General features: G+C 46.9%; 1 protein-coding gene across 1 annotated transcript in view; it reads right to left on the reverse strand.

Moving 5' to 3' along the window:
• FOCAD (focadhesin) overlaps positions 1-22679 on the reverse strand; it is a 1219893-nt gene that overhangs the window by 372565 nt on the left and 824649 nt on the right. The window contains exons 29-31 of the mRNA XM_086961452.1: positions 22282-22520; positions 10070-10159; positions 8755-8902 (exon numbers count right to left, since the gene is read on the reverse strand). Coding sequence (XP_086817578.1) covers positions 8755-8902; positions 10070-10159; positions 22282-22520 — 477 coding nt within the window. The remainder of the gene's footprint in view (positions 1-8754; positions 8903-10069; positions 10160-22281; positions 22521-22679) is intronic.

Genomic DNA, 22679 nt, shown 5'->3' on the forward strand with positions numbered 1-22679 from the left:
ATGATGCTCATGCCCTGTAGTTCGGGATGCAATACTCTCTGAGCCCAATCTGGAGCCACAAGAATGACTTGGGCCTGGTCACTCCTCATATTCTTGAGAACTCTGCATAGGAATGCTATTAGAGGAGACAGTACAGGAGGTCTGAGCTCCACTCAAGACGAAACGAGTCTCAAAGAGTGAGTCGCCTTGGAAACTCCAGTGCGTAGAAGTGCGGACAAGGTGCGTTCTTAGATGTGGCAAATAATTCTGACGAAATTTCTCCCCAATCATTGAAAATACCTTGCACCATCTCTGGATGAAGGAGCCAGTAATGATTTGCTAGGTTTCGACAGCTGTTTGTAAACTCTGGCGTTCAGAGAACCCGCCAGATTTGAACCACCAGGAATAGGTCATAACACTACCCAACTTTGTTGCAATAACACATAGTGGTGGTGTTGTTCGTGAACAACTGAACCAACCTTCCCTTGATAGAAGGAAGAAAAGCTTTCAATGCCAGGAGAATAAATCTCAACACCAGCAGGTTGATGTGGAGCCCAGAATCCTCTGATATACACCTCTCCCAGATTGCATTCCAACCAAGGAATGACGCATGTCACTACAATCAATTATGGGCGAGGAAGGGAGAGGGGTCTGCCGCTGACCCAATCTTGGTTTATCAGTCACCGCTACAGATCTTTTACAGTTTTGGGACATCAGGTCTCACTGCACACGTGTATGCCATCGAGCATGTATTACCAATAGGATGCAGGAGGCCATGAGGCCGAGCAGCCTCAGTCAGTCTCATTTAATTCCAGGCTAAAGGTTAAAACATCTGTATCATAGCTTGACTATCCTTGACTCGCCTCTGCAGAGGATAGGCCAGAAACTGCAGTGTACAGAATAGCTTGGATGTTAGGGCCGGTCAGAGAAGGGGTCAAGTGTGACTTTGGCACTTTGATAGTGAACCCCAGCAAATTAAGGCGGTCCGCCGTAATATAGGGGTGGGAGATGACTGTGTGGGGCGAGCCCGCCTTCAAAAGCCAGTTATCGAGGTAGGGGGACGATTGGAAACACTGACCTACGCAGATGTGCTGGAATCATCTCCATGCCATTGGTGAACACCCGAGGGGCACTGGCGATGCCAAATTGGAATATAGCAAACTGAAAATGCTTGTGTCCCACCATGAACTGCAGGTAGCGCCTGTGGGTAGGTAGGATGGGGATGTGGAAGTAGGCGTCCTGCAAGTGCAGCGCTACCATCCAGGGCGCAGGTCTAAAATAGGGCAGAGGTCTTCCTCCTTCTTGGGTACCAGAAAGTAATGGAAATAGCTACCATGGCCAACTTCTGATGCGGGCACCCTCTCAACGGCTCCTTGGTCAAAAGAGCCTGTTCTTCCTGATGAAGCAGAGAGAGGTGGCCCTCCAGCAGCCAGTTTGGAGATGGTGGCATGGATGACTGTGTTGCTAAAAAGGGATAGAGTAACCCCACTGAACAATTTGAGGAACCCACTTGTTCAATATTAAGGACAGCCAGCAGGGCAGGTAATGTCAAATTCTGCCTCCAACTAGGTGCCCATGATGGTAAAAGGGCTAACTAAGGGAGTTTCGAGGCTGTGACTTCCGGATGGCTGCAGTCTGGGTGAACACTCTGTGAAGTAAAGTAGGATCTGCTTTCACTGTTTACCCCCATTTTTTGCTGGTGTCAGTACATTATTTTTGACTCGTCTGACTAGGATTCTGCTAATCAGGGCCCCAGTCACTGTGCTTCCTCCCTAAATTTGACATGGTAAGTACTTTTTGTACCTCCTCAATTGGCTACTAGTGTACCCTTATAAGTCCCTAGAATATGGTACTAAGGTACCCAGAGCATAGGCATGTATTTAGCCACTCATGAAAGACCTATCAAACTGTGATTACAGGCCTGCCATTGCAGCCCATGCAAGCTGGTGCTAGCGCCTCTTACAAGAGATATCCGTTTTCTTATATCCTAGGTCACTACACTTAAAACCCTGTAAGTCATCACAAAGGCAGGCCTTTCAATCCTGAAGGCAGGGTGCTGGGTTATACGTGTGAGAGTGCCCCTGCATGAGCAGGACACCCCTATAAACCCCAGAGTCGATTCTCCAGGCTTTGCAAGTGGGGTCAGCCATTTTGATACATAAAGTGGCCATCTGTCATTACCCTAACTATATAGTGGCTGTACCAAACCTGGGCCTGTTTGGTATCAAACGTGTTGGAATCATACCCCAACACCATTACTGATGTTGGAGGTATGATTCCATGCACTGGGGGGCTCCTCATGGAAGCACCCAGTATTCCTGGTAACAGCCTTCCAGGGTCTGCCAGCAACCTAGTGCTGCTGCTGACCCCGATTCTGCCCTCCTGCTGCTGAGCTGAGCTCAACCAGGGGAAGGTAGAACAATAGGTTTCCTGTCACAGGGAGGTGTGACCACCTCCCAGACAGGACTTAGTGTATTGGGCAGGGGTTGGGGCACTTGCCAGCGCCACCACCCTGCTTTGAAGGGCACATTTGGTGCTTTCCTTGCATACTCCAGTTTGAGCCAGTACAGAAAGCCCTTGGCTCCCGCTCTGGAGTGAAACTGGACAAAGGTCATGGGAGTATCCTCCCCTCTGTCCAGCGCCTTCTCTGGGAGAGACCCCTGAGTCGTTCTAACCACTTTCTTAGGGTATAAAAGGGCTTACCTGTGGTGGGTCCTCAGAGTCGCCGTGGAACAAGACTCAAGCCTGAAACCACGTCACTCTTTGACGTCTGGACATTTGGACTTCGTCTGGAGCCTAGACTGCATAAGGAAGACTCTTTCTGCTCCTGGTCACACTGTTCTGCAAGTCCATTTCGTCGTATGTGTCTGTGCTTCTTCCGGGATCTTCAACAGGCCAGTGGGCATCAAGGACATCCGAAGTAATCTCCTTTGGAGTGAAGGAGTAACTCCCTGCATCTGCAGGCACCGCAACGAAGCTGAACAGTCTGCTGCTCCTGACGTCCCATGGACTTCAAAAGGCTCGGCAACACAGGTGGAGGTTCTGAAACTCCCTCAAGGTCTGACCTGTCCTCTCGGCAATTTTGAGGACAGTTTCCCATGTCGGACCCGCTGGGATCGTACCCCTGTGCACCGCGTTGACTTGCCGTTGCCAAGGCTTGTTGGCTCTGCACTCCAGAGATCTTCTGGCTACAAGAAACTCAAGCCTCCAGCATCTCTTCCTGTCAATATATTCGTCCTCACCACGTTCTCCGCACCGTGGGCCTTCATCTTCGATGAGCTGCTCGAGGTCCTCTTGCGACTCCAGTGTTTTCAGTCTGTCGGTCCTCCTGTGGGGCTTCTCTTGCTTTAGTGGGCTCCCCTGCTTGCTTGGGGCCAACTCTGACTCTCTTGCACGTGGTGAGTCCCTTGGAACTTGCTGGTTGCAATGTTGCTCCTTTTAAGCTCTTCACTCCTGTTGCAGCTGCCAAGGCTTGTTGGTGCTCCCGCCGGACACCAATCCCCTGGTTCTCGACCTCTGATGTGGGACAGCTCGTGCACGGCTCCTGGTCTTCCTCAGCATCGCCAGGTCCCTGCAGCTGCAGTGACAAGGTCCCCGTCATCACTCCAGTATCAACCGACACTAGTGGGCATTGCTCTTTGTGCCTTCTAGTCACCTTCAAGTGGCATAGACTCCTCTGATTGCAGGTTCTTCTTTTCACAAATACACCCTTGGATTCCACCGGACTCTTGCACAGTCTTCGCCAGCAGGATCTTTATTGAAGTCCTCCATTGTGGTTAACGGCTGTTTCCGACATCACTTCACCCCTCTTCCCTGGTGTAGGTATCCTGGTTCCTGGGGAATCCACAGGTGGGGTGGCTCTCCAACCTTCTGTCTTCCACAAGGTTTCATCAAGGTCAAATGGGAAGGGTCCTTTTTCTTCCAAACTGCAAAAGTAACTTTTCCGTTGACTTCTATTGAGTAGGCGGCTGCGTTTCTACTCTGCACACAGACACGCAGGGTTCCTGGATACTTACCTTGGGTGGTTCCTTGGGTCCCCAGCTCTTCTGAGTCTCCTGGTCCAAGTCCCGACTTTGATCACAGTTAGCATTCCCCTTTCTTAGTATATGGTTTGGTCACCCCCTGTAGACCATTGTGTATTGTGCTTACTTACCACTTGCAATTGAAGTATTCTTGTGTATTTGTGTTGATATCTCCGGGTAGGAGATATACCAATGTGTTAGTGAATGATGTGTAATAAATAGAAATTTTTATAACTACACTGTGTGGTTCTTTTTCATTTAACCTACACTGCATGACTACATCTGGTAAAACAAGCTGCTTAACACTCCTTCTGGACTAAGCCTAAAGGCTGCCCTCCACAGCTACCACTTAGAGAGCTTTCTATGGTTGTCTTAAGACCACTAAAACCAACATAAGGGTTGTCTGGATTAGCGCAAGGTGCTTCACTTAAATAAGTGTGCACCATATACTAAGCCAGCCTCCTACACTCTGGCTGTGTGTCCAGTCAAGACTTGTCGTAGGCGCTTCCATGGCCACAAAAGGACAGGGGACTTTGTGGGCCTTGGTGACTGGGTGAGAATGGACGCAGCTGGTACCTCCTACTGTAGCCACAGACTGGTGATAGGTAGAATGGGGTTGACAGTGAGGGAAAGGTCAAGGAGAGACCCAGGGATTGGGCAGTGGCCCAGCTGTCCTTAATGTTCTCCAATATGGATTCTGCCTTATTGCCAAAGAGGTGGGTGCCATCAAAGTTCATATCCATAAGGGATGCATGAACATCTCCTGAGAAGGAAGGAGATGTCAGTCAGGTGTGGCATCTGAGTGCCACTGACGAGGAAATCGCTCTGTATAGCGAGTCAAGTGTATCTAGTCCGCAGCAAATGTTGAAATTTGCAACTTTTCTGCCATCAGCAATTGTCTGGGTCAGTATAGCAAAGGCCTTCTCCAAGACCATGGGCGGCACTTGGGCAAAAACATCCCAAACTGTGTGGGTGTATCGCCCCAAGAGGCACACTGTGTTTTTCGACCACAATGCTAGGCTTGCGGAAAGGAACATCCTATTGGCCCATGCCATGAGCAGGGAATCTTTGAGGGATTTAATAAAGGAGAGTAGAAGTTCCGAGGGGGTGACTCCCAGCTGAAGCACCTCTGTCAGGACGCTAACCTTCACTGCCAATGAGGGCAGCGTAAGGTCCAAGACCTCAGATGCCCTTCTCAGCACCATGGCAAACAAAGCACCTTCCTCCATATCCACACTAGGAGGATCAGCAGGCATCCTACCGTACCTTGTACCAGTTATTAGCAGGCTCTTCTAAGGACATCTTGTAACTATAAGGATTCTCAAATTCACCCCAAACATAAGCCTCACAGAGCTTGTCCAAGAAAGGAGGACCTGATTCCGACTCAGGTCGAGTTCAAGCCACGACGCTGATCTGGCTCCGTATCAGATTTGAGTATGATGATGGGGTCGGTGCCACCGTGGGACACTGGTGGTGCCAGTACCGACATCACTGGAATGGGCATCAAGAAGGCTTGAGGTCTCACGATCAGAGCCATTACAGATCCAAGGGGCCTCACTGGTTCCGAGGGCAAACCGGCTGGTGTGAATCCAGTGGGGGCACCCGCCAAACCCCAGGTGCCCAAAGGTGATAAAGAGGGGTCGGCCTGGCAAAAAATAATGTGCATGACCTCTGCATGAGGAGGTACATAGAGTGGTGTTGTTACGACGCCTCATTCAATGACTTGGACTGGCGCAGCAAAGTCAAAGAGTGCATCAACATCTTTAATTTCTTGAGGGACTTACTCAATGTTTTTGAGCTCTATGAAAAGCACGTAGAATAGTTTCAAGAATAGGCCCGGGACCTTCTTTACGACCTGCTGATATGTTGTGGAGGTGACCGGTGTCGGGCGACAAGGATCTTGAAGGAACGCTCCCGCAGCACCTTGGGGCTCATGACAACCCTCACAGGTCTCGGAGTTGTGGTCCAGCCCTAGGCACCAGAGAAAAAAACAGACATCTGTGACAGGAACCACTGGGTTTAAAAAACACCAATTTTCTTTGGGGGTGGGGGGACATCCCTACCACACTGGGAGACAAGAGCTCAAAAAGACTCAACAAACCATTTTTTAAAAAGTTGCCCAAAAACTGGACAGAGAAAGCGCACTATGGATCTGCGCTGATGGTGCAGGAAGAAAAAGAACGGATGTCAGTGTGCTGGGTTGGAGCCTATATAGGCACCTCAACTGTCATTCCCGCCATGAACACCGCTGACGGAGCTGATCGAAGCCACCTACAGGTGGGCAGATGTACAGCGCGAAAAGTTTCTGGATCCAGTCTGATGCTGGTTGGATATTCTAAAGTAAGGAATCAGCGGCTCGAAGTCTCTATCAAATATGATCCTGTCCTTAATCCACCACATACAATGATGGGATTTGTCTGTGGCTGGGCCTTTGAGCAACCATTTAAGGGTGGTATGTCATCTCTTATGGGTGACCAAAGACTCCCTGGATGACATGTTGGCCCTCTTTCTTAATCTCAAATAGGAATTTGACAGGTATGAATAGGGTCATATGTTTAAAATGTTATAGAGAGCAGGACTAGGATGCAAATTCGTCACCAAGTTACCATGTTTTTACAATGCCACGACGGCCCACGAAAACTTCAGGGAACATCTCTGAAGTTTTTACCATCCACTGAGGCAGGAGTGAGGATGCCCACTGTCTCCTTTGCTGTTAATGCTAGCCCTGCATTGCTTAGCAGAAGGCGTTAAACAAGATGCGATGGGGGATAGTAGGAATTCATAGGAGAATTCAATATCCTACTAAATGCCAATGACATTCTATTCACTTTAAGGATCTAGACACCTACCAACTAACACTTTTGGAGGTTATTAATAACGTTTTCCTGCTTGCACGATACAAAAAAAATAAAATAAACCATAATAAAAGGTCGGAATTGTGAACATCAAGTCCTTCTGTTACCAGCATCTATAGCTGGGCAAAAACTCCTGTTGAAAAGAAAGAACCTAAAATATCTTTGTATTTTAATTAACAGGGACCTGGAACATATGATTGAGAACAACCTGAACCTACTACTCAGAAGACGGCCAATGTATATGCTAGGTGGTCACAGTTGTAAATATCACTATGGGGTAGGGGGTAGACAGTCATGAAAGTTGTGCCCCAAGTTTTAATTAAGTTCGGGGTATTGAGAGAATGGTATTAAATATTTTGTCCAGTGCAACATTAAATCATGCGTAAAAATCTAGAATCTTGTGGTGAACAGACGCTCGGGTGGTTTGGCCCTCTCGCATGTGGAGTCTTATAACATCTGCCTTAGCTCGCTTACCTGGTACCTCAAACCAGAATTTGGATGCCACTGGAGAAGCCTGCAGTTTTCAAGCCGAAAAACCACTCTTTGCTGAACACCAATACAACTTCTTCTCCACTGCTGATCAATCTAATGGCCCAAAGAACACAACCGGCATGGAAAATGACCTCATACTGCTAGAGACATGTACAAGTTGTGCAATGCCTCATTGCAAAACTTGGCAACCTACTGTGGAACCTATCATCTCTTCAGTTCTGGACTACATGGAAATGTGGGTCCAGCACACAGGGAGCATGTTGAGTCTGCACAGACCTTTGGCGGATGACTCACTCTCTGTAGCTGTAAAGGAGGCCCTTCACCTAACATGGCTGGAGCTCCTTGGCCATTACTTTAGTGCAGAACACTTGTCCCAGATCACAGAATCTCATCAACAGGTCTTTGAAAGGCACGCCTGAAATGCAGTCACTCCGAAATGCTACACATCTGGTACTATAAACATAAGTAGGTATATGTACGGTTTCACTGTGCGGCATGCCTAACGGTGCTTTGAGAGATGTTTTGTGGTCTTATTCAAGACTTATACTGTGGTAGGAAGCTAAACTAGACACAATATTGCTTTCAACTAAATCCCCCACAGCTCCATATAACACATTGTTCTTGATGCATGATACTTCGGGCTTGACAGAAACCCTGCTCACACACCAGGGCATAGCTGACAACTACACTCTCCATGCGCAGGTATACATATTACAGCATTGGTATACTCCAGATCCGCCATCGCATAGGGAATGGCTGACTGAAATGTACAAAACAGTGTCCTTTAAATAAATCATTTATAGACTAAGTGACCAAATGCCCATGCTTCTCCATTTGTTGTCAGCTTCTCAAGGCCAAGAATGAGAGACTAACCCTGTTAACTACGCCAAAGGAAGGTATCCTTGCCCAACCCCTCCAACTCTCGCACAACACCCCAAATCCTCCCCATTACTCTTTAATCCATTTTCCTTTCTGTAAAGTTGGTTCTTACTATGGTTGATCAGGCTTGGTTGCTAATCTTCCTCCTATTGTAGGGGCTGGATGAGCGTGTAGAGGTTTTAAAACTTGGATTATGCTTATTCCATGTTCTTCTTTCTTTACTCAGATAAATGTATGATGAGCTACAATTCTGACAACCTCACTTGTGTGCATACCTACATACAAATATGTAGGTTACAGTCATTGTTCTCCCTTAACTTTATCTTTCTCTGAAAAGCAGAATAAAGATGTGAACAAAATGTAGGGATAAAGGCATACAAAGACCTGTATACATGAGTGTATGAACCACATACTGAATGCTAAGATTTCGTTTTTGGCTTGAATAGATGTTGGAGAAAATACAAAACCAAAAGTAAATTTTAATAAAGCAAATATGTAACACTATACAGTCTTAAAATGTATCTTACTTCTTGCACTGTTCTGCTCTGATCCACACTTTCGTCCAGGGATTTGCAGAGCTTCCGGAGTGTAGCAGAAACATGGACACGGGATTCAATTTGGCCGCTGTGACTCATAAGTGAAAGCACTAGTCCCACTCCCAAAATGCAGCCAGTACTAACAGTAAAAGAAAGAAAACAGGAGACACAAAACTTAATTTTTAGCATACCTCCTACTGTCACAGCTTTTCTGATGGATGTTTTCTGTTACAGTTTGTGAATAATTTCGAAGAGGGTTATAACTTTTGATTTAGCACTGAAAAATATACGGCAGTTTCCAGTGACACTAGACTACTTTCCATAGGCAATATGCATTTTTCTTTCTACCAATTTGAACCGCATCAACTTCTTCCTATCTTTCGTAGCTCCATCTGGATTAACCCTCTAACTGATGCCTCTGTTGATTAAACTACAACAGGACAACTGTAAAACCTTGCAAACATGGAGGCTGTTGTGAGTTTTGAAATTACCTACTACTACAATTTTTCTGGCAAGTGTTATGGTCTAATCATAGCAGCAAACTAATGTAGATATATTTTTTTATGGACATCTTCTATTTCCTATTCTTAAATCTGCTTATAAAATATTTGTGTTCTTTGCAATTGCTTTGTATTTGTAAATATGGCTGAAAAATCCCCTCAATTTTCCTAAAATATAGGTCATCCGTATAATATTATTTTGCAATACTGAGTTCCAGAACAGAATGCTGCCCACCATAAAGAGCTTCAACCCCCTGTTTTCGACCAATGAAATTTGGATTTCCCCCTTTTTTCTTTTCACATAGAGGTCACACATGCATGGCATGGCTGATGGACGTGGATATTTGTAACAGGGACATGCAGATCCCTCATTGTGAGAATTTATATGCATTCTGCTGCCTAGCTGTCAACACAGATGTCAGGATAGCGATTATTTGGTTAGGAAACAAACAGACATACTCAAAGAACTTTGACACACACCGCATTTCATTTCTGCACTGGCCCTCGTTTGTAACATATTGACTGCAGAGTTGCAGCATTTATGACAAACATTAAGCAGTTATAATTCTGAATGAACATCAACGTGCTTCAAATGAGCGTTAGGGCAATTTCTGGGCATAATGTGACTGAAATGTTTTCCTTGTGTGAATTATCAGTGACTTCCAATGATGCTCACCTAACTATTCAAGATAAGCAACAACAAAAAAGGTTACGGCAACAGGCATTCCAATTCCCTAAACATTGCAGATTTTATGAGACAATTCAAACATGTTCATCATCTTTTCAACAGATGAAACAAAACATACTTGTATTCTAGATTACAGTCAAAGCAGCAATCCTCCAGTGCATCCACAGCCTTCATAAGATGCAAATTAATCTGCTGGCCTGAAACATCACTGCAAAAAGTCAAAACGAAAAGAGGGTCAAGCACTTGGAAATTCTTTAAAAAGTGTACAATGGAATTAATGCCTACAACATTTGGATTAGAACACTATATTATTTTATATTTTTAGCAGACATTCCATTGTCAGTCAACCAAACTTTAAAATCCAATCAAGTTCTTAGCATATCTGCAGTGAATATTTACAAAAGAACAGTACAAATTATTCCTATAGTGCCTTCTGATTTCCACCTCAATGAACCAGTTATTTTAAAACATTTCTTTCCTGATCCTCAATCACCTGCGGAAAAGGCTTTACATACCCTTGATTTCAAAAGATGTCTAAAATTTTACTTGCAAAGGAGATCGTCAATACGAAAATCAGATCAGCTTTTCATTGCATATTGAAAAATGTGCAAAGGGCACCCAATAACCAAACAGATCATAGCTCGTTGGATTTCTGCTGCAATCTCTTTCTGTCATCAGCAAGTGGGTAGACCGCTGCAGGCAACTCAGAGAGCACATTCTACTAGAGCAATCTCTTCTACTGCTCTCTTTGCTGGTGTGCCTCTTCATCAAATCTGCAGAGCTGCAACATGGTCCAGCAGGCACACATTTACCAAGCAATACTGTCTGGAAACTGCCAGCAATGCAGACATGTCTGTGGGACAAGCGGTTCTCCGTAATCTTTTGAAATAAGTTGCTCTGTTCTTCTATACTTATATATTGCTACAGATATACGTATGCTTATTTTGTCTGGTGTTGGTATATTTATATATGTGTGTGTGTGTGTGTGTGTTTTGTATATCGATATATTTTTTTTGCTGATCTCACAAGCATCATTATAGAATTACTGCTTTCTACTCTGATTCAAGCATGTGAATGTATGAAAGATACCCCAATACTGGAGAAGAACAAAAGCACAAGTTACTACTTGTGTAACGATATATCTGTAAGAGACATTAGTTAGTGATAGATTCCTTACTTTAGAATATCCCCAGGCGTCAGACTGGATCCGGAAATTTTTGCGTAGCAGTACCCTTGCGCGTCGGTAGGCGTCGTCTGCGGCTCCGCGTCCGTCGTCAGCGTCGTGGGCGCCGTGATGACGTCGTCGGAGTACTTAGATGCCACCTCTGCGTGCTGACGTCAGTTCTTAGACACAGCTTTTCCGCGCCAGAAACGCAGAGCTATGCTAAAAACCAACACTGGTGCCTTGAAACTAGGGCCCTGAAAGGGGATGACCTTAACCCTAGATATCGGTTCGCAGAACGGGGAGGATGGGTGGGTCGGTAAGGAATCTATCACTAACTAATGTCTCTTACAGATATATCGTTACACAAGTAGTAACTTGTGCATCTGAAAGAGACACGTTAGTGATAGATTCCTTACCTTAGAATAGATACCCCAGCAATACCAACCCCGGTGGTGGGTCTGTGAACCAATAATCACACCAGAAAGTCCTGGAGGACGGAACGGCCAAAGAAGCCATCCCTCCGGACTTGGCTGTTCAGGCAATAGTGTCTTGCAAACGTGTGCAGCGAGGCCCACGTAGCCGCCTGGCAAATGTCCTGCAAGGGCACTCCTCGGCCCAAGGCAGTCGTAGTCACTGTGGCCCGAGTGGAATGAGCCCTCAGCCCAACAGGGGGTTCCTTCTTAGCCAAGGAGTAACACGCCTGGATACACAAGATGATCCACAGCGAGATGGTCCGCTTGTGCACCGATTTCCCCTTCTTAGCGCCCAAGTAACCAACAAAGAGTCGGTCATCCACCCGGAACTGGCGTGTGCGATCCAGATAGAACGAGAGCGCACGTTTTGGGTCCAGACAGTGGAGCCTCTCTTCCTCTCTCGAGGGATGCGGAGGCGGAAAGAAGGTGGGCAAGGTGATGGATTGCCCGATGTGGAAGGCTGTGACTACCTTGGGCAGGAAAGAGGGCCTTGTCCGCAACACAACCTTGTCCGGATGGACCGAAAGGAAAGGAGGTTTACAGGATAGAGCCTGGAGCTCACTCACTCTCCTGGCAGAGGTGATGGCTACCAGGAAGGCAGTCTTCAAAGTAAGAAGGCGGAGAGGACAGTTGTGAAGTGGCTCGAAGGGAGCGCACATCAGAAAAGTAAGAACCAAGTTCAAGTCCCACTGAGGCATCACAAAGGGCACAGGAGGTAACGTATGCGTGATGCCTTTCAAGAATCGATTAACAATAGGGCACTTGAACAAAGAAGGTTGATCAGGCAGCCTTAAAAGGCTGAAAGAGCAGAAAGGTAGCCCTTGATAGTGCCCAGAGCAGAGCCCTGCTGGGCAAGAGAAAGAAGAAAGAGAAGAACCTCAGAAAGAGGGGCAGAGAGAGGATCCACAGCCTTTGCTGTGCACCATGCCACAAATCTGTTCCACCTGCAGGCGTATACTGACTTTGTGGAGGGACGCCTGGCTGCCAGAATGATGTTATAGACTTCAGGAGGCAAGTCAAATGGCCTCAACTGTCGCCGCTCAATCTCCTAGCATGGAGGTGGAGACTGGACAGGTTCGGGTGGAGGACCGTCCCCTGCTGCTGCGACAGAAGGTCCTCCTGAAGAGGCAGACGAACCAGGGGATCGACTGACATACTGAGTAGCTCGGGATACCAGTACCTTCGTGCCCAGTCCGGAGCCACAAGGATGGCTTGAGCCCGGTCACGCCTGATCTTCTTCAGCACTCTGGGCAGAAGTGGTGTAGGCGGAAAGGCGTACAACAGACCGCAACTCCACTCGCGACGAAAAGCGTCTCCGAGCAAGTGCTGCCTTGGAAATTCCAACGCGCAGAACTGATGACATTGCGCGTTCTCTTCGGTGGCGAATAGATCTAACCAAGGCTCTCCCCACTGCAGAAACAGACCTTGCGCCACGTCCGAGTTCAGACGCCATTCGTGATCCATCATGCACCGGCAGCTGAGTTCGTCCGCCCTGGCGTTCAGAGAACCTGCCAGGTGTTGAACCACCAGTTGAACCACCAGGGTCACTCCCTGATGTTCCAGCCATTGCCAGAGGCGCAGAGCCTCCTGGCAGAGGGTCCACGACTTCACCCCGCCCTGTTTGTTTCAGTACCACATGGCGTTGGTGTTGTCCGTGAACACCTGCACTATACTCCCTCGGACAGAGGGGAGGAATGCCTTCAGTACTAGACGAATCGCCAGCAGCTCCAAAAGGTTGATATAGAGCCGGGACTCCGCCGGAGTCCAGAGGCCTCTGATCTCCGCCTCTCCCATGTGGCCTCCCCAGCCCTGGAGGGACGCGTCCGTCACAACTACGTGCTCCGGTTGGGGAAGGGAGAGGGATCTGCCGCTAACCCAATCGCGGTCCATGAGCCACCACTGCAGCTGTCTCGCAGTGCCCTCCGAGATCAGGACGTGGTCGAACAGGTTGCCCTGATGCTGGGCCCACTGAAACTTCAGGTCCCACTGCAGAGCCCGCATCCGCCAACGGGCGTGATGCACCAGAAGGATGCAGGAAGCCATCAGCCCCAGAAGCCGCAGCGTCAACCTGACCGAAACTCGGGATAAAGGCTGAAAGATTGGAATCAGAGCCTGTATATCCCGAACCCGCTGTTCGGGTGGGTAAACTCGAAACTGCGCCGAGTCGAGAACCGCTCCGATGAAGAGGAGCTTCTGAGAGGGGCACAGGTGTGACTTCGGCACATTGATGGAGAACCCCAGCTGGTGCAAGAGGTCTGCCGTCGTCTGGAGGTGGCTGACGACTGTCTGGGGCGAGCCCGCCTTCAACAACCAGTGTCGAGGTAAGGGAAGACTGAAACCCCTAACCTGCGCAGATGAGCTGCGACCACCGCCATCACCTTCGTGAACACCCGTGGGGCGCTGGTAAGGCCGAAGGGGAGCACGGTAAACTGAAAGTGCTCGTGGCCTACCGTGAACCGCAGGTAAAGCCGGTGGGCCAGCAGGACGGGGATGTGGAAATAAGCGCCCTGCAAGTCCAACGCTACCATCCAGTCTCCTGGGTCCAGGGCAGCTAAGACCTGAGCCAGAGTCAGCATATTGAACTTCTCCTTCCGGAGGAAGCCGTTGACGTTCCGTAGGTCCAAGATAGGGCGTAGGCCCCCTCTGCCCTTCTTGGGTACCAGAAAGTAGTGGGAGTAGCAACCTCGTCCTACTTCTGGCCCAGGAACGCGCTCGATGGCCCACTTGGCCAAGAGGGCCGAAACTTTCTTCTGCAGAAGCCGCAAATGATCCCCCGATACGCGGAGGTGTTGCAGTGGCATGGCTTGAGGGGTCGTCTCGAAGGGGAGGGAGTAGCCCCTTCGGACGATCTGCAGCACCCACCTGTCCAAAGTGACAGTGTGCCAGTGAGAGTGGTGATGGCGAACCCTGCCCCCCACTGGCGTCACATGGGCCGAAAAGCACGGACTAGGAGGGTTTAGGGACGGATGCTGCGGGGGGAGGGTGTGGACTGGCCTCGGCGTTGTCCCCGACCGCCTCCACGGCGATTCCCACGGCCGCCACCGCGCTGGATGTTAGCCACACCGGATGGAATATTTGGCTGCATCCCGGCCCTCCACAAGGGCTTGGCCGAGTTTGGCCTGTACCTCCAACGGACACTCTGGCAGCACTTCCGCAACCGTATCCCACAGAGAGTGGGTGTAGCGGCCCAAGAGGCATGCGGTGTTGGAAGACCGCAGTCCCAGACTAAGGGAGGAGAAGACCTTTTTACCGTACATCTCATACCTCTTGGATTCCCTGTCCGGCGGAGCTGACGGGAATGCAGTCTGGGAAGTGGATGCCTGGATGACCAGGCTCTCGGGGGTGGGGTGGGTGGACAGGAAAACTGGGTCGCCTGGGGCCAGGCGGTGGCGTCTGGCCACCTATCTATGGGCGAACCCGTAGCGGGCCTGGACCAAGTGCCCAAAAGAAAGTCGGTGAAGGCCTCATTAAACGGCAGCAGAGGCTCTGTCGGGCATGACTGAGGTTTAAGGACCTCAGTGAGGAGGTTAGTCCTCACAGCCGCGACGGGAAGCTCAAGGCCCAAGGCCTTGGCAGCCCTCATCAACACCACACTGTATGTTGCCCCCTTCTCCGAAGCCACGGTAGGAGGCGAGACAAAACCAGTGTCTGGAGAGGTGTCCAAACCACTGGCATCCCCAAGGTCACCTGTCCAGTCCTCTTGAGACTGACACTCTCGGGTCAGAGGGTCCTCAGACCCCTCCCAATACTCCTCATCACTCATCTCCTGATAATCAGGGTTGTCAATCAATGGGGCCGGTTCATTGAAGTAAAAGTCCTCAAGCGCCGTCGGGTACGGCGCCCAGCGGCGCCGTACCGACGCCGGAACCGGAGCGAGGGAGGCATCCGGGACGGCGCCGCCCGAGGACGGCGCCGGAGGTGACACCTGACGGACCGACGCCGGGGGGGTCGTAAGGTCCACCGGCGACGACCCAGATCCCGAAGCGGGTCCAGTGGGGTCCCGCGGCGCCGGGCCCGAAGGCGCCAGTGGCGTCTGGACCGTTGGGCCCTGCGGCGCCGGGCCCGAAGGCGGCGTCGGGCCGAAGCACTCGACGGCGTCGTGGCCGAAGCCCCTGACCCGATAGGGGCCCCCGACAAGGCCACTGGGCCCGAAGGCCCCGCCGAGCCCGTCGGAGGAGAGAGGGACCTCAAGGCCATGAGGAAGCGCTCGATCTCCTCCGGCGTCGCGTCTCGCTCAGGGACCGGAGGGTGTGGAGCTGGACGCGACGCCCGCGACTCCGACGGAGCCGTGTGGGCGGTGTCACCCAAACCCCCGGCCGCGTCACGCGAGCGTCGGGGGGAGTCAGAAGAGCGATGACGCCTCTTCGACTTCTTGTGTTTCTTAACTGCTGACGACTTCGACCCGGAGGAGTGGTGCCGACTCTCGGAGCTGTGGTGGCTCCGGCCCCGCGACCTGTCCCTCGAACTCCCGTGGGATCGGGACCTCTCGCGGCGCGGGACTGACTGCCGGAGTTCGAGTCGCCTGCGGGACCGCTCCCGCCTGGCTTTCGAAGAGAGGGCCCGGCAGTCGGAGCAGGCCTTGTCATCGTGGTCGACGCCTAGACAAGTTAGACACAGGTGGTGAGGATCTGTGACCGACATCGTGTGGTCGCAATCCTCGCAGTGCTTAAATCCAGGCATCCCTATGGCACCGATCGGAGTCATACGACTTCGAAAAAATGATCAAAATGATCCAAAAAGTTAGTCAAAAAGTGACTAGAAGTACTGCTTTTTCCAGATCTGCGCTTGCTGGCGCGGAAAAAAGAAGAACTGACGTCAGCACGCGGAGGCGGCGTCTAAGTACTCCGACGACGTCATCACGGCGCCCACGACGCCGACGACGGACGCGGAGCCGCAGACGACGCCTACCGACGCGCAAGGGTACTGCTAGGCAAAAATGTCCGGATCCAGTCTGACACCTGGGGATATTCTAAGGTAAGGAATCTATCACGAACGTGTCTCTTTCAGATGTTACTTACCTGTAAACTGTGGTTCTCCAGTATTGGTATCTTTCATAGATTCACATCAGACACACCCACCTCCCCTCAGGGGCTCTTCTAGGCTCTTTTACTCTTATATCACACTCGTGATGGAAAATCTGAGAGCCTGAGCCGCTGGGAGAACATTCTGGAGGATGCGGTCACCTGATTGGCTGTAGTTTGGATATATATAATGACTTGGACGAGTCATGAAAGTGGAAGATTTTTTCCTATTAACTTCTAGCTATTTTACTTCCTGGTTCTAATTTACCTATGATATGGCTATGTTATGCATATTTATTGCTAACTCCCACTCCGACGACGAGGAATGATTCAAGCATGTGAATCTATGAAAGACACCCCAATACTGGAGAAACTATATTACAAGAGAGAAAAAGCACCTGGCAGTGATTGGCTAACAAGTGAGTTTTGTAAATAGCATATAGAACTGCTTTCCCCACACTTGCTAAATATATATGGGAGGTAATGGAAAAAGGCAAACTGACCCCAACCTTATTGGAGGCCATAGCGATGACATTATGAAACATAGCAAGTGCCCAGCGTCTTGTAATTCTTACAGATCAAGGTCTTTAATAATCATTGAGAACAAGTTTCTAACAAAAAATCTGGCATTTAGATTACTAACTTTGTTGCATTGGCTCCATCCAGGTTCAACCAAGGTCAATCAACAGCAGATAATGTGTGTACTCTATTTGAAAGGTACATCAAATAGTCCCAAATTTAAATGCAGTGGTGGTCTTTCTGAAAGCTATTAAGGCGTGCGACTGCATTGAGTGGCCTTACTTTATGACTGTCCCTAATAGAGTGGGACTGGGCACTGCAATGATATGGAGGATTAAGTTGATTCACACACCTGTCCTGTTGCCAATACTACAGTAAATAAACAGATCTCAACCCTTATACATATTAAAAGGGGCATCAGACAGGGATGTCCCCTATCACCAACCACATTTTCATTGGCACTAGAGCAGCTTGCCAGGTTAATAAGGGAAATCCACACTCAATTCAGGCATCACAAAATATTAATATCACTATATGATGATGATACTCTGTAGTTATATAGTTAAAAACCCCGATATAAATTTAACATTAATATTAGATGGGATTATACGACTGCAAAATGGTTGAGGATGAACATACACAGGGCAAAGTGACTAATGATGCCACTCACTGCCAGTACTGTCACCTGTGTTAAATTATCTGTGGCAATGGCAGAAGGCGCTGGTTAGATATTTGAGAATACAGTTTCACCTTGATCTGGAAGTGTCTATAAAAGAAAAATAGGGTAAAACCATGGATATGATAATGTCAAATATAGACAAATTGATGAACTACCTGTAGCAATGGCAGGAATAAAGTGAACTTATGGAAATGGGGATTCTGCCCTAATTTAAACAATGTTTCACAATATCCCAGTGCCTCTAACACAAGGATTTGTTGACCAGCTCTAGTCATTATTGATTAAACTGGCATGGGTGGGCAACACTCACGTATTCATTGGATAGCACTCCAAAAACCCTATAAACAGGGCGGATTTGCAGCGCCGAACTGTGAACTATACTATTTGACAGCACAGGCACAGTTTGCCTCACATTGATTTCACAACAGCAAAAAGGCTCTTTACCGGGATCTGAAATTGGATCTGGATCCTCCCCATGTTCTGGCAAATATGATAATGAAAACACAAGTAAGGCCACAAGATAAAATAAATATGGTTAATTGTAGAGTGTAAGCATGGTTAAAGCTGGCAAAGATCCGTGGTTTGCCCTCATCAGTTAACCCATTCATGGTGACAAGATTACACAACAGGAAACTTGCTTCCTTGTGAGTCTTCTACATTGATAAAAATGCATGGACAGGGGTTTTTCCTTGGATATACTTCTATAACACAGGCAGAAGGAATGGGCAAAAGAAGTATTCCCTTCTCCACAAGAGCCGGAATATAGGAAAATGCTGACACAGGTAGCCCCAGGCCTGGCCCCCAATAAATAAGTTACCATAATGTACAATACGGTTATGAGTGGCACTACATCTGACACATACCAACCCATTAATAAATGGTCATCAGATATGGGGGTAATCTTATCAGAAGTGCAATGGAAATATTATGGTGGCTACACCAAAGAAGCGTCAATGAATGGTAGACATAGGTTAATTCATTACCAAGCTTATCAGAAAATGTTAAAGGTAGAGTTCTCTCTCACTGGGTGATTGGTTCAAAGTAGAAGAGGAGGGAGAGAGGAGAGGGAGAGAAGCTGAGATTGTAACATTTCTATATGTGCACCGACCTTGATTTTAACCTTGCCTCAACCCCAACAGAATAAAGTTTCTTTGGTACATAGATGTAGGTAATCTTACACTCACTTCACTTAATTTCACTTCATCACTGGTCACTACTGTTATCACCAGTTGGTCTACCTCTGGGTGGAGGAAGGCATATTTTCTAAAAAAGACCCGATGATGATGCTCTCACGTGATGTAAGAAGCGGATAATCAAGATATACCGCTCCACCATTCCTGTACGTGATTGAGGGTTTTTTAAGATGGTCAACATATCTGACCCTGGTTGAAATACAGGTTCAAGTGATCCATTCTCCTATGATTACCTCAAACTAGACATAGTCAAAACAATGTTGCTAATGATGATTAAATGTTTTCTTAATAGGACGTGAAAAGTGGTTATAAAGTGTCTATGCTTAACCAAAGTATGTAATGAAATGTGACCATAAAAAAATATTTTCTATAGGACGGCTACCCACCCTTGAACAGAAACGTTGTGCTTTACCAAAGATATTGAAATGTTGCCATGATTCTTATTAAGAGAGACGTGTAGCCTCTTTAATCAAACAAAATCAATACAAATTACGGTTTTCCATATAGGTTATCCCTGTATTTGTATTTCTACCATCTCAAATGTTCTTCCAATGTCAGTCTTACAAGGAAAATTACACATGAATGGATACTGATAAATAAAGGCTTGCATTTTGTTTCCTTTGCCTTGTCTCCACTATGTGGAAAAATGTCCAAAGAAACTCAATGGAAAGATGCTCCTCCATGAAACATGGTACATTTGGATATTATACACTATCAGATTCTGGGTAAAAATGGAACATTGTCTTTTCGTCTCTTAAATAAGACCATACACTGGAATACTAAGAAATGTGGAGCAACCCTTTGAAGACCATAATGGGAGGAAAACTCTCTGAACCTCATCTGCTTTAAGTGATCTGGAGAAGTAGCATTAAAGATTACAAAACAGCCATGTTGTGCAAGCTTCTACATTTAGAATGTACTAGTAAACTGCAAACAAAAAAATCAAATGACTGATATGAGAAGCTAACAGGTAACATATCTCAGAGAAAATGGAAGTAGATGTTATCAGACATTCCTATAAAGAGCGCCGAAATGCAGAGCTTAATTTAAAACAAAAGTTAAGTGCAATGTCCCAAACCTTTTTGTAGGGCCTCGTGCACAACCGTTGATACTGGTGTTAATTTCTACCATTACCAGTGATGTCACCCAGTGTTTTTGTTGCTAGCACCATAACAGTCTGCAAGCAATGTGAACTGGTGAAATTTGGAACGGTGGGGCATAAATACTTGCCTTGATAAAAATTCTGCGATCCCCAATAAACTTTTTTTTTTTAAGGAAGGTTTTGTACCAGTTCTCCAATTAAATAAAATTTGTAAAATGTTGAATTTTACAGCACAATTTTCACATAAATGGGCTCAACATCCAGTGGTTCTGAAATGTCACAAATTAAATATTCAAATACTTTTACCATCCACAGTGATTAGTGGTTCTTGGCCTCTTTGATAGGTCTTAAAAAGGTGGCAAGCAATTTATTTTGAGGGACAATATCTCTACAAATTGTCTAAAAACGTTCATGTATTACAGATAGCTAAAAATCTGACTCTGTAACTTTATGGGACCATAATTTATCAAAATGTAATTAGCATCTTTTTTCACTTCTTTCCATCCAGGCCCTTTCCAGGTCGATTGAGAATATGCTTGGAATGGAAGGGCAAAGAAATACAAAATTACACAAATCACACAATCGCATGCCAGAGACAGTGGTGCTGGGTAAATCCTAATATGCTTAAACAGATATGGTAATACTCATTTTAAAATATACACATTTCATTTTCCAAAATTAATCATTTCTGACTTCTTAAAAGAACTGATATTTACTAAAGGGTGCTCATTTCAGGGAACTAATACTGACATAACACAAGGATTTATTTACAGATTTGCAGTTTAACTACAGATACTTGCATTGGAACCAGTAACTCAATAACATATCTCCCAGAATTTGAAATTTGCAGATTATAGAGATACACACCTGTGTAGTGGGCCATAGTGAGTTCAGCAGCACATCTGGATTAACCAGACGTAAGTTATCTTCAATACGAGCAAGCTACTTACCTTCAGTAATGCTCTTTCTCGTGGATACTCTAACTGCAGGTTCTTCACCTTTTGAATTCCTCAGGAGCAAGAACTTTCCAAAGCAACTGCTCCCACACAACAATATGTGGTGCCACTGGCTCTGTAGCGACCTTATGCCATTGCAGGAAGTGACTAAAGAGAGCAGCACAAAGACACCATAACTGAGCAGAGTATCCACCAGGAAAAGCATTGATAGAGTATCCACTAGATCTGTTTTGGGGTATCACCGCTCATTAGTCAGGTTAGCTTGAATCCAGTGGCACAGTGAGTATGGTACCCACGTCTGGGCATACCCTTCCCATTTAGGGTGCGTACTGTTGTCACGAACAAGGTTTTTTCTTTTGGCTAACTTGTGGGGTACAAGAGATCTAATAGCATCAATGTATATATAAATACACCCTGCGGGTCAACAAGTGCTTTTTAGAGCTGTTATTCCCTATTGCATTATCACTCAAGCTCTTCTCAAACTAAAGTCTTTGTTTGTTTACCCTACAATGCTTCCCTTATCTCTTCCAGCAACTAAAGCTCAGTTTCCATCATAGAAATGAGAACAAGAACACCCCTCTCTGGATACCTCAGACAAAGAGAGGATATCCCTCTGTTGTAGTGATGGATTACTTGCTGGTATTCCCAATCTTGTCTGGGAATCTAAATCTAATTTCTGCTGCCGCCTTCCATTGTAGAACTTCACAAACCACACAAGCCTTGATGACCTTCCTATAAAGAGAAACCCAACTAACTGGAATGATTTTGACACTAGAGGGATGAATAGCCAACCATGTTGCTTGACTCATACTTCTATGTGTAAACATAATGGTTTGGTACACGTGGCAAGCACAAAAGTAATCGCTGATAGTGCTTCTTTCTTCTTAAGTATTAACTAGAGCCAAGCTAATTACGGGTATCATACTATAGAGTGATGGGGCGATTTTTAGTCAATGATTTACTTCCAAAAATGCCCCTAGTACCTTGCATACTAGTCAGAGATTGGCCTCATTTATACCAGCACAAATCTCTGCCTTAAATTTTCAAACTGCGGTATGTCAAAAATTGATGAGTTTAAGAATGCTGAATTAGCATGAAGATTAAGGCAAATGTAATGCTTTATGGTTCTTGTTTCAAAGTAGAGGAAAAGAAACAATATATGAGAAGAAAAAAGTGGGGACATGCAGGTGATCATATACATACTGAATAGTGTCAATCGTACCTGACTTTTTCTTCACATAGACGGGAAATAAACATCCCCAGAGCAAGCCCCATATGGATCTGAACAGCTTGGGCCTCATCAGCGTTGGGCTTCCCAGGTAGTCTAGCAGTCAGTATGCTCAGGATTTCCTCCACTTTCTCCTTGTAAGATACAACGATCACAGGCACCAAAAGAGACAAAGCTGTGGCAGCACAAGACCGTGCAATGGCACTGGAAGTGTTCTCACCCGAGTAGGATTTCTAGAATACAGAGGAGTAAAATTAGGCAATTCTTGTACGTCTCTCATTCTAAATATATCTTGTTTCTTTGTGCATGGATGAAGGTTTTACAGACGCAAGAAAAAAGTGGTGTTGATGGTTGAGAACACAAAAATCACCAATTCTTCTCTGGCAGCAGTG

This window comes from Lissotriton vulgaris, chromosome 3_1, assembly GCF_964263255.1.
Source record: "Lissotriton vulgaris chromosome 3_1, aLisVul1.2, whole genome shotgun sequence".
In the NCBI taxonomy this organism is placed as follows: Eukaryota; Metazoa; Chordata; class Amphibia; order Caudata; family Salamandridae; genus Lissotriton; species Lissotriton vulgaris.